This window comes from Bufo gargarizans, chromosome 10 (genome assembly GCF_014858855.1).
Source record: "Bufo gargarizans isolate SCDJY-AF-19 chromosome 10, ASM1485885v1, whole genome shotgun sequence".
In the NCBI taxonomy this organism is placed as follows: domain Eukaryota; kingdom Metazoa; phylum Chordata; class Amphibia; order Anura; family Bufonidae; genus Bufo; species Bufo gargarizans.
This window is the reverse complement of record NC_058089.1, coordinates 67,318,403-67,335,464: the sequence shown is the minus strand read 5'-3', so window position 1 is coordinate 67,335,464 and position 17,062 is coordinate 67,318,403. Positions and strand designations below refer to the sequence as shown.

The following is a 17,062-nucleotide window of genomic DNA, read 5'->3' as shown; positions in this document are numbered from 1 at the left end:
TAGCAGAAACCACTAAATTATGAAATTGCTAAATTGGGAATTGTATTTCAACCCAGAACAAAAAATGTGCTTTGACGGACACTAAATAACTTGCCCAGCCAGAACAGTACAGCGGTAACGACAGATTTAGCGGGATATAAATTTGAGGCCTAGTATTTAGGCGCTGGGTGACCGGTATGGATTTACTGACAGAATTAGACTTGGAAATGCACAGTAGCGTGTGTGAAGTTATTCGGAATGACCCTATGTGCACCTTGAATATAGGGTCATATACCCTTTTAGGGATAGATTTCAAATAGCTCTGATATAGCAGAAACCACTAAATTATAAAATTGCTAAATTGGGAATTGTATTTCAACCCAGAACAAAAAATGTGCTTTGACGGACACTAAATAACTTGCCCAGCCAGAACAGTACAGCGGTAACGACAGATTTAGAGGGATATAAATTTGAGGCCTAGTATTTAGGCGCTGGGTGACCGGTATGGATTTACTGACAGAATTAGACTGGGATATGGCCAAAAAATAACCACACTATTGCTGGTTAAATGCACTTGGTGTGACAGCTTGACCAACCACACTACTGAGGGTTAAATGCACTTGGTGACAGGCGCAGCTTGCCCCTGATGTAGTATATGGCCAAAAAATGAACAGACTATTGCTGGTTAAATGCACTTGGTGTAACAGCTTGACCAACCACACTACTGAGGGTTAAATGCACTTGGTGACGGGCGCAGCTTGCCCCTGATGTAGTATATGGCCAAAAAATGAACAGACTATTGCTGGTTAAATGCACTTGGTGTGACAGCTTGACCAACCACACTACTGAGGGTTAAATGCACTTGGTGACGGGCGCAGCTTGCCCCTGATGTAGTATATGGCCAAAAAATGAACAGACTATTGCTGGTTAAATGCACTTGGTGTGACAGCTTGACCAACCACACTACTGAGGGTTAAATGCACTTGGTGACGGGCGCAGCTTGCCCCTGATGTAGTATATGGCTAAAAAATAAACAGACTATTGCTGGTTAAATGCACTTGGTGTGACAGCTTCACCCTGATGTAGGCTTTAGCCAAAAAACAACCACACCATTGAGGGTTAAATGCACTTGGTGACAGGCGCAGCTTGCCCCTGATGTAGTATATGGCCAAAAAATGAACAGACTATTGCTGGTTAAATGCACTTGGTGTGACAGCTTGACCAACCACACTACTGAGGGTTAAATGCACTTGGTGACGGGCGCAGCTTGCCCCTGATGTAGTATATGGCCAAAAAATGAACAGACTGTTGCTGGTTAAATGCACTTGGTGTGACAGCTTGACCAACCACACTACTGAGGGTTAAATGCACTTGGTGACGGGCGCAGCTTGCCCCTGATGTAGTATATGGTCAAAAAATAAACAGACTATTGCTGGTTAAATGCACTTGGTGTGACAGCTTCACCCTGTTGTAGGCTTTAGCCAAAAAACAACCACACCATTGAGGGTTAAATGCACTTGGTGACAGGCGCAGCTTGCCCCTGATGTAGTATATGGCCAAAAAATAAACAGACTATTGCTGGTTAAATGCACTTGGTGTGACAGCTTCACCCTGATGTAGGCTTTAGCCAAAAAACAACCACACCATTGAGGGTTAAATGCACTTGGTGACAGGCGCAGCTTGCCCCTGATGTAGTATATGGCCAAAAAATAAACAGACTATTGCTGGTTAAATGCACTTGGTGTGACAGCTTCACCCTGATGTAGGCTTTAGCCAAAAAACAACCACACCATTGAGGGTTAAATGCACTTGGTCGCAGCTTGTGCTGGCGCACCACAAGACACAAAATGGCCCCAGAAAAAAGTGACTGACAAACGGTCTGGGCAGCCTAAAAACAGTGAGCAATTGAGTATCAGCAGCTCAATGACCCACAGCTGCAGATCAATCAATAATCAAGTCCTTTGGAGGAGTTAATCTGCCTAATCTCGCCCTACTGTCGCAGCTGCAACCTCTCCCTATGCTGATCAGAGCAGAGTGACGGGCGGCGCTATGTGACTCCAGCTTAAATAGAGGCTGGGTCACATGGTGCTCTGGCCAATCACAGCCATGCCAATAGTAGGCATGGCTGTGACGGCCTCTTGGGGCAAGTAGTATGACGCTTGTTGATTGGCTGCTTTGCAGCCTTTCAAAAAGCGCCAAGAAAGCGTCACAAAAGCGCCAAGAAAGCGACGAACACCGAACCCGAACCCGGACTTTTACGAAAATGTCCGGGTTCGGGTCCGTGTCATGGACACCCCAAAATTCGGTACGAACCCGAACTATACAGTTCGAGTTCGCTCATCCCTATCCATAAGCCTTTATGAAATGATACTATTTGATGACAAAGTATGAATTTAAAATCACTTAACAGACTTCTTGTACTGGCAAGGATAATTAGCCAGCCACCTGTATTCTTATTTATATGCCCAGTCTTTTTTCTGTCCTGCCCTGTGTATGACTGTGATATCGGCGATCTGAGGATACCCCATAGCTGGAGGGAGAGAGATTCTAACTATCTGCGTATCGTCATTTGCTCTGGTTTCCTCAGGGCTATTGATTCCTGTTTCCTGTGTATTTTATATATTAAATGCTGATACAATACCTGAAATGAAGAATAAACCAGGAAGAAAGGGGATTACCTGACAAATGGTAGTGCTCAGAAGTACACATGACACAGGTGATTGTAGCAACATTACAATCCTCCAAACATGCATGCTATATACTGTGGATCAATCTCAAAGAAAGACATTTGATGGCCCCACAAAAGTATCAATTTTCAGTGCAGATGACAAGTTATGTGCATGCACTTACACAACAGTATTTTAAACAGTATCATAGATATAGATAGATATAATAAAAACTAATGATGGTGACAATTAAATATATATGCACATTTGATCTCAACAGGTAGTAGCTTTAAGGGGTTCTCCAAGCTTTTAATATTGATGACCTGTCCTCAGCAAAGGTCATCAATATCAGATCGGTGGAGGTCCCGCCGATCAGCTGTATGTGGGGACGGCGCGCACAGTGTGCATGTGCCGTCTCCCTTTTCTCTTCCTGCTCGCTGCTGGTTTGCCATACACATAGAGCAGCAGGAAGAGAGACAGGAAACGGCACATGCACACTGCATGCAAAAGCATGGATCACACATCCACATGCTCCACATTGATCTATTGTTGCTTTTTAGCACAATTGCTTCCCTGTGTAATAGTATTTTAATCTATATATTGTGCACAAGGTAATTGTATATATTTTGATCAAAATGCTTAAGCCCATAAATTTTTTGTGTTTTTATGGCAAAATATACCACCGGCTCAGGGCACCGAGCACCTCTTGAAACAGCTGATCAACAGCGTGCCAGGAGTTGGACCGCCGCCGATCTGATATTGATGACCTATACTAAGGATAGGTCATCAACATTTAACCACTGCACAACCCCTTTAATAGTTTATTTTTAGCAATTAACAAACATGAAAGTGAATGAACCAAAGTGAAATCTAAACTAAACCAATATTTGATGTGACCATCCTTTGCCTTCAAAACAGTTCATACATTCTTCTAGGCATACTTGCATACAGTTTTTGAAGGAACTCAGCAGGAATATGGCCCCCACCGAGCTCTGGTATCAACATCATCAAGTCTGTCTGGATTGAATAAAAAAGACAGAAGAATTTGAGCAAGTCTACATCCACAGAAGATCTGTAGTTCGTTCTCCAAGATGTTTTGAACAACCTCACTGCTGAGTTCCCTTCAAAGACTGTGTGCAAGTGAACCTAGAAGAATTGATGGTGATTTGAAGGCAAAAGGTGGTCACACCAAATATTGATTTGATGTATATTCTTTTGTTCATTCACTTTGCATTTGTTAAGTGAGAACAATAAACTATTAACACTTCTATTTTTGAAAGCATTCTTACTTTGCAGAATTTTCCATCTGCCTAAAACTATTGCACATTACCGTATATACCCAATAGCTGTGCTATATCTGAAGCAATAGCCTAGTAAAAAAGAAATATATGACATAATAAATAGATCTAATGTGATCTGGTTATCTACTTTGTAATCTCAGCTAATCTTTTATCTATATAGAAGCCCTGTCCTTTCTGCCCGTGGTGCATGACAGCCCTCAGGAGGCTTTATTTCTATTGATGGCAGTGCTGATTATATATAACCTTATTCTGATTTGGTATCAATATTAGAATGTTTCAGCATTTCATTTATTTTCATTTTTTATTTGGGCAGAACACATTTTCTAAGGGAATATTTTCTTAAAAAATAATATAGATACACCAGCAGACATCACACACTCACTTTGGGTTACTACAAAAATATTTAAAGGGGTTATTCAGGCTAAATATACTATTGACCTATCTTCAGGATGGATCATAAGTAGGCTTGAGCGAATAGACCTTTGGATCATAGATCCAAAATGGATTCGTTTTACTACTTCAATTTGAATGCTGTTTCTGCACTGCAATAAAATGTATTGGCTCTGTGGAGCCAAAGTTCTTCTTGCGCAAGACTTCAGTATTAAAAAACTATTTAAAATATCAATCTGAATTGGACTTTGGTACCGAGGTACCAGCCAGTACAAAAGACCAATTCGGATTGCTATTTCAAATGGTTTTTCAATACGGAAATATGAATACAGTAGGAATTCACTGAAGTTTCGCTTGACTTTGAGCCAAACTTTGGCTCCATGGAGCCAATACATTTTAATGCTGTATGGAAATAGCATTAAAATCAAAGTATTTAAACAAATCAACTTTGTATCTATGATAGGAAGGTCGATTCACTCAAGTATCAGATAAACGGGTGCTCAAACAGCTGTTTTAGTTAGCTGGAAACTAAGCTGTGTCTAGAGCACAGCTGCACACACAGTGTAATGGTCATGCTGTAGTACTGCAGCTCACATCCCATTCAAGTGCCGGGAACTACACTGTGTCTGGAGCTTTCCGATTCACACACTGTATAGTTTCTGGCGCTGCAGGTCCACAAAACCCCACCAAGCAGGGTGCTTTACCCCACCAATCTGATATTGATGGCTTACTGAATCCTGGGAATAGGTAATCAATATCTGTAGCCAGGACAACTCCTTTAACACTGTGCATTGGCCGATGTGCTGTGCATGAGTGGTGTTTCTATAAGTAGGGTATTTTACTACATAGCCAACTCTTAAAGAACTTTTTATTTAATACATATTTGTGGTTTATTATTTTTCATCGGTCACTCAGTGTTCAAGTGTTGTATAGACATTGTAACCATATTTTGGTGTTTTGTTAGTTCCATCGCACTGAGCATGTCACATTATGTGCACATGTACATGCAAACAGTACACAAGAGCTGTGATTGTTAGGTTTTATTCACAAGTGTAACTAAGGAATAGGTATTCTTTGGTGCTTTTTAAACTTGGCCTCTTTCAATCTATACACCCTTAGTGGTGCCTCTGTATGGAAACCATTTTGCAAATATACTATATTAACAAAAGTGTTGGGACAAACCTCTTCATTATTGAATTCAGGAGTTTCATTCAATCCCATTGCCACATGTATGTAACATCAAGCACCCAGCCATGCCGTCTGCCTTTAGAAACATTTGTGTAAGAATGGGTCATACTAAAGAGCTTACAGAGTTCAAACATGGTACTGCAATAGGATACCAATGTTACAACAAGTCATTTCATGAAATTTCTTCCCTCCTAAACATACCACACTCTGTTGAGGGGGCATTATTGAAAAGTGAAAGCATTTAGAAACCACAACAACTCAGTAAAGTGGTAGACCACTTACAGTTTCCGCAGAGTCACTGAGTACAAAGGCACATGGTGCCTGTGGTACTTGACTCAGTAACTGCAGAGTTGTAATATCTAAACCTCTTCTGACATTAGCATCAGCACAAAAACTATGAGACCTGAGCTTCATAGCATAGGTTTCCATGGCTGAGCAGTTGCATGCAAGCTTTACATTGCAAAGCACAATGCGAAGCATCTGATGGAGCAGTGGAAACGTCTTCTGTGGAAAGGCGATTAAGGCTTCTTTGTCTGGCAGTCTGATAGGCAGTGTGTGTTTGGTAAATGCCAGGAGAACATTATCTGCCCGACTACATTGTGTCAACTGTTTGGTTTGGTGGAGAAGGGATAATACTATGAGGTTGTCTTTCAAGGGTTGGCCTAGGCCCCTTAGTTCCAGTGAAGGGAAATCTTAATGCTTCAGAATACCAATACATTTTAGACAATTTTATCCTGCCAACTTGGATCTGGGGAAGGTCCTTTTTTGTTTTATTATAGCAGTGTTCCAGTACACATGGCAAAGTCCATAACAACATGGTTGGGGGAGTTTGGTGTGGAAGAACTTGACTGACTCGCACAGAGCCCTGACCTCAACCCCACTGAACACACTAGAATGGAGACTGTGAGCCAGGTCCACTCCTCCAGCCTCAATGTCTGCCCTCATAAATGCTCTTCAGGATAAACAAGCAACAGTCCCACAAACACACTCCAAAATCTTGTAGAAAGCCTTCTCACAAGAGTGAAAGCTGTTTTAACTGCAAAGGGGTGACCAACTCCATGCCTATTACCGTAATACCTATGGATTTAAAATGGGATGCCATGAAAGCTCCTATATATGTACTGTGTAAGTGTACTAATACTTTTGTCTATGTATAGTTATAACAGCACCATTATGTTATATAGATTCACTTATACAGGACTTTCTTCTATGTAGTTGTTTAAACTAATTTTGGTCTTGATAAAGTTTACTGTCCCATAACCACACCCTGTTGTTACCTGCACCTGCTCCATACATTTACCATACCATACTATTTTAATACTTGCACTTGGCATTCAGCTGTCTTTCCCAAGATTGATTTTTAGCATGTGTGTTTGGAGGATCATACAGCAATCTCAACTGCTCTATGTAGGCATGTATCTTCTGAGCACTGCCATTAACCACCTCAGCTCCCCTAGCTTAAACCCCCTTAATGACCAGACCACTTTTTACAATTCTGCACTACACTACTTTCACGGTTTATTGCTCGGTCATACAACTTACCACCCAAATGAATTTTACCTCCTTTTCTTCTCACTAATAGAGCTTTCATTTGGTGGTATTTGATTGCTGCTGACATTTTTAAATTTTTTACATTAATCGAAATTGACCAAAGTTTTTGCAAAAAAAATTACATTTTTCACTTTCCGTTGTAAAATTTTTCAAATAAAACTACATTTCTATATACATTTTTCTCTAAATTTATTCTACATGTCTTTGATTAAAAAAAATGCAATAAGTGTATATTTATTGGTTTGGGTAAAAGTTATAGCGTTTACAAACTATGGTGCAAAAATGTGAATTTCCACATTTTGAAGCAGCTCTAACTTTCTGAGCACCTGTCATGTTTTGTGAGGTTCTATAATGCCCAGACAGTAGAAAAACCCTACAAATGACCCCATTTCGGAAAGTAGACACCCTAAGGTATTCGCTGATGGGCATAGTGAGTTCATGGAAGTTTTTATTTTTTGTCACAAGTTAGCGGAAAATTATTATTTATACTGCCCTGGCATTTTAGGGGCCCTAAAGCGTGAGAAGTAGTTTGGAATCCAGATGCGTAAAAAATGCCCTGTGAAATCCTGAAAGTACTCATTGGAATTTGGGCCCCTTTGCGCATCTTGGATGCAAAAAAGTGTCACACATGTGGTATCGCCGTACTCAGGATAAGTAGGGCAACGTGTTTTGGGGTGTCTTTTTACATATACCCATGCTGGGTGAGAGAAATATCTCTCTAAAAGACAACTTTTCCCATTTGTTTATACAAAGTTGTCATTTGACAGAGATATTTCTCTCTCCCAGCTCATAGCCTGGGAGGTTTTTTCTCCCAGGCTGTGAGCTGTGCCCTGCGATTGGCTAGCGCTGCAGCCTAGGAGAAGGAGACGCCCACAGCACAAGGGCAGACACCGCCTACTATAACTTACAAAGCGAAGATACCGGAGGGCATAACGGGAGAACGGAGCGGCGCCCGGGGATAATAGTAAGTGCAGTGAGATCCCCGGGAGCTGCTCTCCATGTCAGCATACTTAGTTCACATTGTTTTTGTTGGAGACTGAACATTGTTTCATGCTATGTTATACATTGCTTGGTTTATTTCCCTGTATGCCTATGTATTTGAAGTATTCAGTCTGACCACTAGATGTCACTATACACAAATACTCTATCATAATGTTCCATGTGTTGACTATCTGTTATTGCATTTTCCTGTTATCTATGGTTGTTGTTCTTCTATATCTCCTGTGCTAACATGAGCACCATGCTCTCTGCTGTATGTTTCTTCAATACAAATGAATCCTAGTAAACTACAGCCATCCATATATGTCTGATTATTCTCTGCATCATCTGCACCAGCCAACAGTTTTTACAGGTGAAAGGTCCTCTTTAAGGGCCCCTAAAATGCCAGGGCAGTATAAATACCCCACAAGTGACCCCATTTTGGAAAGAAGACACCCCAAGGTATTCCGTGAGGGGCATGGCGAGTTCCTAGAATATATTTTTTTGGGCACAAGTTAGTGGAAAATATATTTTTTTTCTTACAAAGTCCCACATGTGTGACACTTTTTTGCAGCCTAGGTGCGCAAAGGAGCCGAAATTCCAATGAGTACCTTTTAGGAGGGCATTTTTAGACATTTGGATTCCAGACTTCTTCTCACGCTTTAGGGCCCCTAAAATGCCAGGGCAGTATAAATACCCCACATGTGACCCCATTTTAGAAAGAAGACACCCCAAGGTATTCCGTGAGGGGCATGGCGAGTTCATAGAAGATTTTTTTTTTTTGGGCACAAGTTAGTGGAAAATAGATTTTTTATTTATTTTTTTCTTGCAAAGTCTCCCTTTCCGCTAACTTGGGACAAAAAGTTAAATCTTTCATGGACTCAATATGCCCCTCACTGAATACCTTCGGGTGTCTTCTTTGCAAAATGGGGTCATTTGTGGGGTGTTTGTACTGCCCTGGCATTTGAGGGTCTCCACAATCATTACATGTATGGCCAGCATTAGGAGTTTCTGCTATTCTCCTTATATTGAGCATACGGGTAATGAGATTTTTTTTTTACGTTCAGCCTCTGGGCTGAAAGAAAAAATGAACGGCACAGATTTATTCATTCGCATCAAATAATGTGGATGAAAAAAATCTCTGCCAAAAAATGTGTAAAAAAAAAATACGAGGGGAAAGGCGTCTGCCAGGATATAGGAGCTCCGCCCAACATCCAAACCCACTCAGCTTGTATGCCCTGGCAAACCCGATTTCTCCATTCACATCAATCAATGTGGATGACTAAATCATTGCCGGAATTTTTTATTTTTTATATATATATATATATATATATACACAAAGTGTTTGCCAAAGCATATGAACACCGCCCCTCAGCTCATAAGCCTCGGCAAACGTATCTTTTTTACTGCAGAGGAGAAATCTAGTCTTGCAGCGCCGCATACACGACTTTTGTGTACTCTGACAGCAGCGCAGTGCTTCTGTCAGAATGCACATCAGAGCTGCAGCTGGTCCACCTAGAATGTTAAAAAAACTAAACAAAAAGAAAAAACTGTCCGCAACGCAATAAATTTATTAACATTAACTTTATATAACATTTGAAACACAACATTAACTTTTATAAACTTTTTTGAACTTTTGGAACATTAACTTTTTTGCTTACCTGTGATTTTTTATTTTAATTTTTTATTTTTTTGCCTTTATTATAGGACAAACCTCTCCTTCCCCATGGGACAATGTGCAAAGCGCAAATCGCCCAGAGATGTGGCGAAGTACATTATGCACTTTGTCCCAGGTGAAAGGAGAGGTTTGCAGCAGCTCTGTGTGAATGGGCCCTAAGAGCCCTGTGTGCCTGTCCTGTGTAACGCAATCCCTATGCTAGGTGTACCTGTGTGTGGTACTTCCGGAAATACTCCCCTAAGCATAGGGCAGGGGGGTCGGGGCAGTCAGGACAGAAATAGCGGGTGTCACGCCTTATTCCACTGCTGCTACAGACACATCTTTTTCAGGGTGACACTTGGGTTGAGGTACCAGCAACGACATTGGGGAAATGTCGCTCATGTAGATGGCTCACTACACTGGTGGTTGGGGACACGGAACCTCCTGGATACAGGAGGTTCTCGATGATCTCTTCCTGAAATTTGAGGAAGGATCGTGTTCTCCCAGCCTTACTGTAGAGAACAAAACTATTGTACAGTGCCAATTGAATTAGATATACAGACACCTTCTTATACCAGCATCTGGTCCTGTGGGAAAGTAAATAAGGAGCTAACATCTGGTCATTGAAGTCCACCCCTCCCATGAGCAAATTATAGTTGTGGACACAGAGGGGCTTTTCAATGACACTGGTTGCTCGTTCAATTTGTATTGTCGTGTCTGCGTGAATGGAGGAGAGCATGTAAACGTCACGCTTGTCTCTCCATTTCACCGCGAGCAGTTCTTCATTACACAAGGCAGCCCTCTCCTTGCAAGACGGGTGGTAACGAGCCATTGGGGGAAGCCCCGGCGACTAGGTTGCGCGGTGCCACAGCAGCCAATCTGTTCTAGAAACAAATGCTTGAAGAGGGGCACACTTGTGTAAAAATTGTCCACATAAAGATGGTACCCCTTGCCAAATAAGGGTGACACCAAGTCCCAGACTGTCTTCCCACTGCTCCCCAGGTAGTCATGGCAACTGACCGTCTCCAGGGTCTGATCTTTACCCTCATAGACTCGAAATTTGTGCGTATAGCCTGTGGTCCTTTCACAGAGCTTATACAATTTGACCCCATACCGGGCGCACTTGCTTGGGATGTATTGTTTGAAGCCAAGGCGCCCGGTAAAATGTATAATTTTATTGCTCAGGGGTATACAAATCTGCAAATTTGGTGTTAAAGTGACCACTTTAACACCAAATTTGCCGAATTTTGTGGAGCCGGTCAAAAGCTGGGTGGCCTCTGGGATGAGAGGTGCTGTTGCTGTTGTGCTGTTATCACTAAAGTGCAGGAAACGCAGGATGGTCTTAAATCGTGTCCTGGACATGGCAGCAGAGAACATGGGCATGTGATGAATTGAGTTCGTGGACCAATATGACCGCAATTCATGCTTTTTTTTCAGGCCCATGTTGAGGAGAAGGCCCAGAAAAGTTTTAAATTCGGAAACTTGGACGGGTTTCCACTGGAAAGACTGGACATAAAAGCTTCCCGGGTTGGCGGCTATAAATTGAGTGGCATACCGGTTTGTTTCTGCCACGACTAAGTCCAAGAGCTCCGCAGTCAAGAACAGCTAAAAAAAAAACAGTGCCAATCCGATCTGAGCTGGCTCAACCCGAACTCCAGACTGGGCAGTGAAAGGGGGAACTACTGGTGTGGCTGAAGTTGGGGGCTGCCAATCAGGGTGTGCCAGCACCTCAGGGACACAGTGGCTGCGACGGGGGAACTAATGCACGTGCCACCGTACCAGCTTCAACTGCCCTTCTAGTGCTCGCCACTTCACCATGTTCTATGGCAGTGCTGGTACTAGGTCCAGGATGGGCTGCGCTGCTGGTGTATGCCTCACCACGTAATCCGACAGCGCCAGCCCCACTCTGCTGCCCTTGAAGTGGATCCTGCGCAACCTGTGTCTAGCAACACGGGGCCGGGTACGCCTGGTGGTATCAGGGACCTCAACCTCATTGTCTGAACTTTGGGTCAGACTGCCACTGCTTTCTACAGGTTCGTATTCTGACCCGCTGGATTCGTCAGATGAGGGTTCCCATTCCTCATCCGACTGGGTCAGAAGCCTGTAGGCCTCTTCAGAAGAATATCCCTTATTTGCCATTTGGTCAACTAAATTTAGGGGGTATTCCCTGAGACTACCCAAGAAAAAAAGCAAACCTGCCTTACAAATGGGAGGCTAGCGAAGTACAGGAAGCCGCTGCGATTGATAAAAAATATCAAAACTAATTTTTTTTTATCGCCGCAGCGCTTGTGTAGTGATAAAAAATAAAATAAAATTGTGTCACTGCGGCGGGGCGGGCGTGGGTGAACGCATGTGTGGGCGACCGATCAGGCCTGATTGAGCAAACACTGCGTTTTGGGTGGAGGGCGAACTTAGGCGACACTAATACTATTATAGATCTGACTGTGATCAGTTCTGATCACTTAGAGATACTATAAAAGTACCAATGCTGATTAGCGATACGCTAATCAGCGAATCAGTGACTGCGGTGCGGTGGTCTGGGCGCTAACAGACGCTAACTACTTACCAAAGGGGCCTAAACTATCCTAAAACCTAACTGTCAATACTGGTGAAAAAAAAAGTGACAGTTTACACTGATTCCTTTTTTCCCTTTCACTAGTGATTGACAGGGGTGATCAAGGGGTTAATTGGGGTGATGGAGGTGGTGATCTGGGGCTAAATGTGTTGTGTTTTGTGCACTTACAGTTATCTGTGCTCTCTGCTAGGACCAACCGACGAAAAGCACCCAACAGAGAGCACAGAAGCCATTTAACACATTATATTTATAAATATAGTGTGTTATATGGCTTCTGATTCGATTTTTCAAAAGTCACCAGCCTGCCAGCGATGATCATTGGCTGGCAGGCTGGTGCCGAACTTCTTCTACGACGATTCCCGGCCCGCACTGCGCATGTGCGGGCCAGCTTGGTGCGTCATCAGACACCATTCAGACGTCCGTATGTGTTTTGCGGATCCGATCCATGTATCCGTGGATCCGTAAAAATCATACGGACGTCTGAATGGAGCCTTACAGGGGGGTGATCAATGACAGGGGGGTGATCAGGGAGTCTATATGGGTGATCACCCCCCTGTCATTGATTACCCCCCTGTAAGGCTCCATTCAGACGTCAGTATGTGTTTTGCGGATCCGATCCATGTATCCATGGATCCGTAAAAATCATACGGACGTCTGAATGGAGCCTTACAGGGGGGTGATCAATGACAGGGGGGTGATCAGGGAGTCTATATGGGGTGATCAGGGGTTCATAAGGGGTTAATAAGTGACAGGGGGGGGTGTAGTGTAGTGGTGTTTTGTGGTACTTTACTGAGCTACCTGTCTCCTCTGGTGGTCGATCCAAACGAAAGGGACCACCAGAGGACCAGGTAGCAGGTATATTAGACGCTGTTATCAAAACAGCGTCTAATATACCTGTTAAGGGTTAAAAAAATCGCATCTCCAGCCTGCCAGCGAACGATCGCCGCTGGCAGGCTGGAGATCCACTCGCTTACCTTCCGATCCTGTGAACGCACGCGCCTGTGTGCGCGCGTTCACAGGAAATCTCGCGTTAGGCGGTCCGGAGGCGGTTAAAGAAGTTGAAAGCCGTCAGGGAACACTTTTTCTTATGTAACAGCAAGACTTGCTGGCTTTAAAATGACATGTCAGCTTGCAGGCTGGAAAGTAACCTCTTCCTGCCTTGACTGTGACAGAAAGGGGTTAATTTACTTTAAAAAAGTAAATATCAAAAAAAAATTATGCATTTTTTAAAAGATATAGCAATAGTTACTAGTATTAGCAATAGTAATTAGACTACAAACATACCCATATGAACATCTCGCCCCTTTTTGTTCATAAAAATAAAATATATATATTGATTATATTTGATTTATTAGTTTTAGCAATAGTATAGTGGAATTTGTATGTAAAATATACAAACATACTGTAAGGGATCACCTCTTATTCGGGGGTCATTCTCACAATGATCTTCATCGACCACAGGGTTAGGGGCCAAACATTGCTTTTATTTGGCACCTCAGCAAAACCAAAACAGACAATACAAATAAAACACCTGCCCAGCTGGGCTCTAACTAAACATGAGGACTCCCTACCTCACTGAAAGCCCCCAGTTCACACACGGGAAGAACATGCGGCTTTTCCCATCCTAACAATCCAGCACTTCCAGGCTGTAACAAAGTCCAGTACCCTCCTGACTCTGGCCTAGCGACCGTCGATTCCAAGACCTCGCAGAGTCCAAAGTTCAGGCTAACACCTAGCCCCGTGGCCCCTCAGTCAGCTCCGCTGAGCCCACCTGTACAGAGCCTTCCCAGGCCTCTGCTGCACACAGACTCTTCCCCCTCCTAACAGTCTGGACTGGGCTCTTATCCCAGACTGATTGTTCCACCTGGTGCGGCCTCTGACCTGCTGATCGACAGCGAAGAAATGGAAACTCCTGCCATATCTCTTCCCTAGCACCCGTGAGGCCTGTCACTGCCTCACAATACACACATTTGTTTATTTTAAAAATCTAGATATTTGTTTTAGCTATATTTTGTATAGCAGTTTTTTTTCTGCGTAAAATATACAAACACACACAAATATGTAAAAAAAAAAAACAGAAACCCTTAAAATGTCCAAATTTCCCCAAGATGAATGCCTTAGGCGAATAACATAAAAAAAAGTCACTTTGAAGGGGCTTGTAGCGTTTTGGCACTATACAAGATTTTTCTGGCAGTACGGTGCTATAGAACCAGCAATAGAAAAATAGGCCGTCAAAATCCAAAGTGCGCTCCAGTCTTTTGTAGTCTTGCAGCGGGCCCAGCCAGTAGATAAATTACATAAATAGCGTCCATTTTCGGGGTACAAGGGTCATGATTGGTTTTAAAATTGTTTTGTCTTGAAACCTTTTTTTCCTTAATTTTTTTTTATATTATATCCATCATCTAATGGCACAAAAGAAAGGGCTAAGGTATCACGTGAAAAATAATATCAAATAGATGTAGGCTGGCTCAGAAATTAATCAGTTATTTGCAGTTGGATAGAAGCATTGCTACAACTGAAAAACTGGCCTGGTGAACAATATTCGACAGTAATGAGTCTTTTGTGTATGTAGAAAATGTTTCAGATCTTTGAGTTCAGCTCATGCAAAATGGGAGCAAAACCGAAAGTGTTGCGTTTATATTTTTGTTCAGTGTATATTAGGCCTAGTATTTTGTAGATTTATTTATCTGTTTTTCATTTGTATGATTGCCACCTTTTATGTGTATTGCTGCACAGGGACAGTTTATGCACCATTGGTACTTTTGTTTTTAACATGTAATTGCTCTGCATCTTTGCATTGTATATTTTTCCATATATCATGGAGATTGTACATTTTTTGCTGTCATACTGTATTTTGCCGGATATACACTTTTCCTTTGGACTACTTTTCATTTAATTTTTAGGGTATAAGGCAACACTATTATGGTCTAAAAGTGGTGCCTGCCTTCATTCGTGTCTATTTGAAAATGTGCTATTTCCCACATAGCAATGTACCTTCTATATGATGGTGATCAAGCAGATAATGTCAGTGCCCCTGCAAAATCTGTGGCAAGAGTGGGGCTCAACTTTTTGGTAGAGGAGGGGGCTCTCTCTGTCATCCCATAAGTGGCATGTGACATGACTAGCATGAAAAACTTTGATTTAATTATCATTCAGCTCAAGGAGGGTCTGGAGACTGAAGTCCTGATATACTGTATCTAGACCAGCAAGTGCTGGAGCAGGCATTTAGCACAGGCCTCATCATAAATAAATGCTTCCTCCGTCAGCTGGAGTACATTTCAAACATTACTTACGCTAGTTGGCTCGGTTCACATCCTGCCCTTATCACGCCACCTTTTATACGACCAGGACGGCATAAAAATGGCATTTGCGACTAAATCTAGTTGTAATGACATTTAAAAGGTTGAAAAAATGGGTTTTGTGACTTTTTAAAAGCCAATAACGTGGTGTAGGTGTTCTGTAGCACAGAACAGAATTCTTATTATGTATTGAACTACCCACAAGTTGCTTAAGATACATGGTTCAAAAGTGTTAAGAAAGAGCAATTACAAAAATTATATTTAGCCCAATATATATGCAAATCAATACAAAATGATGTACAGATGCCAATAGCTCTTAAAGCTCAAAATACACTGGTTTCTAGGTGGGTTACAACCTGACAGTATGGCTGGGCACAGGCCACACTCATCCATGGCAGCCAATGGCTTCACGATGGCCAGCCACATACAGACTGTATTTAAAAAAAAACTATATAAAAATGGCATGTGTTGAAGTACCATGTAACCTTTTGTTTTTCAGGTGAAAGCCTTCTAACGTCGAGCAAATCCTTGAAAAAAACTGAACATAAACATGAATTTCTTGTGGCTTCTACCAGTAAATGCCTAAAACAAGATCAGATCTCTGCATGTGGAGTGTTAGTCAATAAAGCCTAATTCACACGTCATTCCATCAGTGATTGTGAGACAAAACCAGGATTGGAGCCTCCACAGACATAAGGTATAAGGGTATATCTGTTCTGTGTTTAGAGCCACACCTGGTTTTGGCTCAAAATCCCTGATGGAAATCACTGACTGAACACTGACGTGTGAATGAAGCATAATGCTGGCACTAACGATAAGAACATCAGTGTGTCAGTATTGTGCTTGTGCGTAATTGTAATGGCAAAGTCTATGCCGCCAGCCTGTGTTTCATTTATCTTTTAATGTATCTATATACCCTAAAAAGAATATATCATATGCCTTTAATCATGAGGATAACGAGTGTGTATAGGAACTAATGAAGTTAAAGCACAGAGAGGACAGACTGGTGAGCAGGGTAGCTAATGAGCATGTGCACTCTGCTACATTACCGCAGCCCCACAGTAGTCTTTCCTACTGTCTGTACTTTCACTTCCTTGGTTCCTACACACAGCTGAAGATGTTATCAGCTGTGTGTAGGATCATAATTCATGACAGCCAGAGCTGTGAGGAGAGATCTCTGCTTTCATCTACCTGTCCAAGTAATAAATGCTATTATAAGTAATAAGTGCTATTTTGTAATGTGTTTTTAATAAAGTAATATTTAGATATTTCATTAATGTTATTTTATTAATACCAGATAACCACTTGAATGCAGCAATTGTGATATCAATACTTTGTATAATGTGTCTTTTAATGAAACTTAGTGTTGAGTGTATTCTATTATTTTGTTTGTTGTTCACCCTTGACAGCACTTGCAGAGGTGTTTTTTTCCCCTGTATATGTATTTCTTCTACCCTTTCTTAATGTTACATTTAACG

General features: G+C 42.1%; 1 protein-coding gene across 3 annotated transcripts in view; it reads left to right on the top strand.

The window, feature by feature from the left end:
• LOC122921143 (capping protein, Arp2/3 and myosin-I linker protein 3-like) overlaps window positions 1-16,799 on the top strand; it is a 782,130-nt gene extending 765,331 nt beyond the window's left edge. For all 3 annotated transcript variants that reach the window (XM_044271159.1, XM_044271158.1, XM_044271160.1), the window contains one exon: window positions 16,084-16,799. In XM_044271159.1, the coding sequence (XP_044127094.1) occupies window positions 16,084-16,098 (15 nt within the window). In that variant the 3' untranslated portion in view covers window positions 16,099-16,799. The remainder of the gene's footprint in view (window positions 1-16,083) is intronic.
• The last annotated feature ends 263 nt before the right edge of the window (window positions 16,800-17,062 follow it).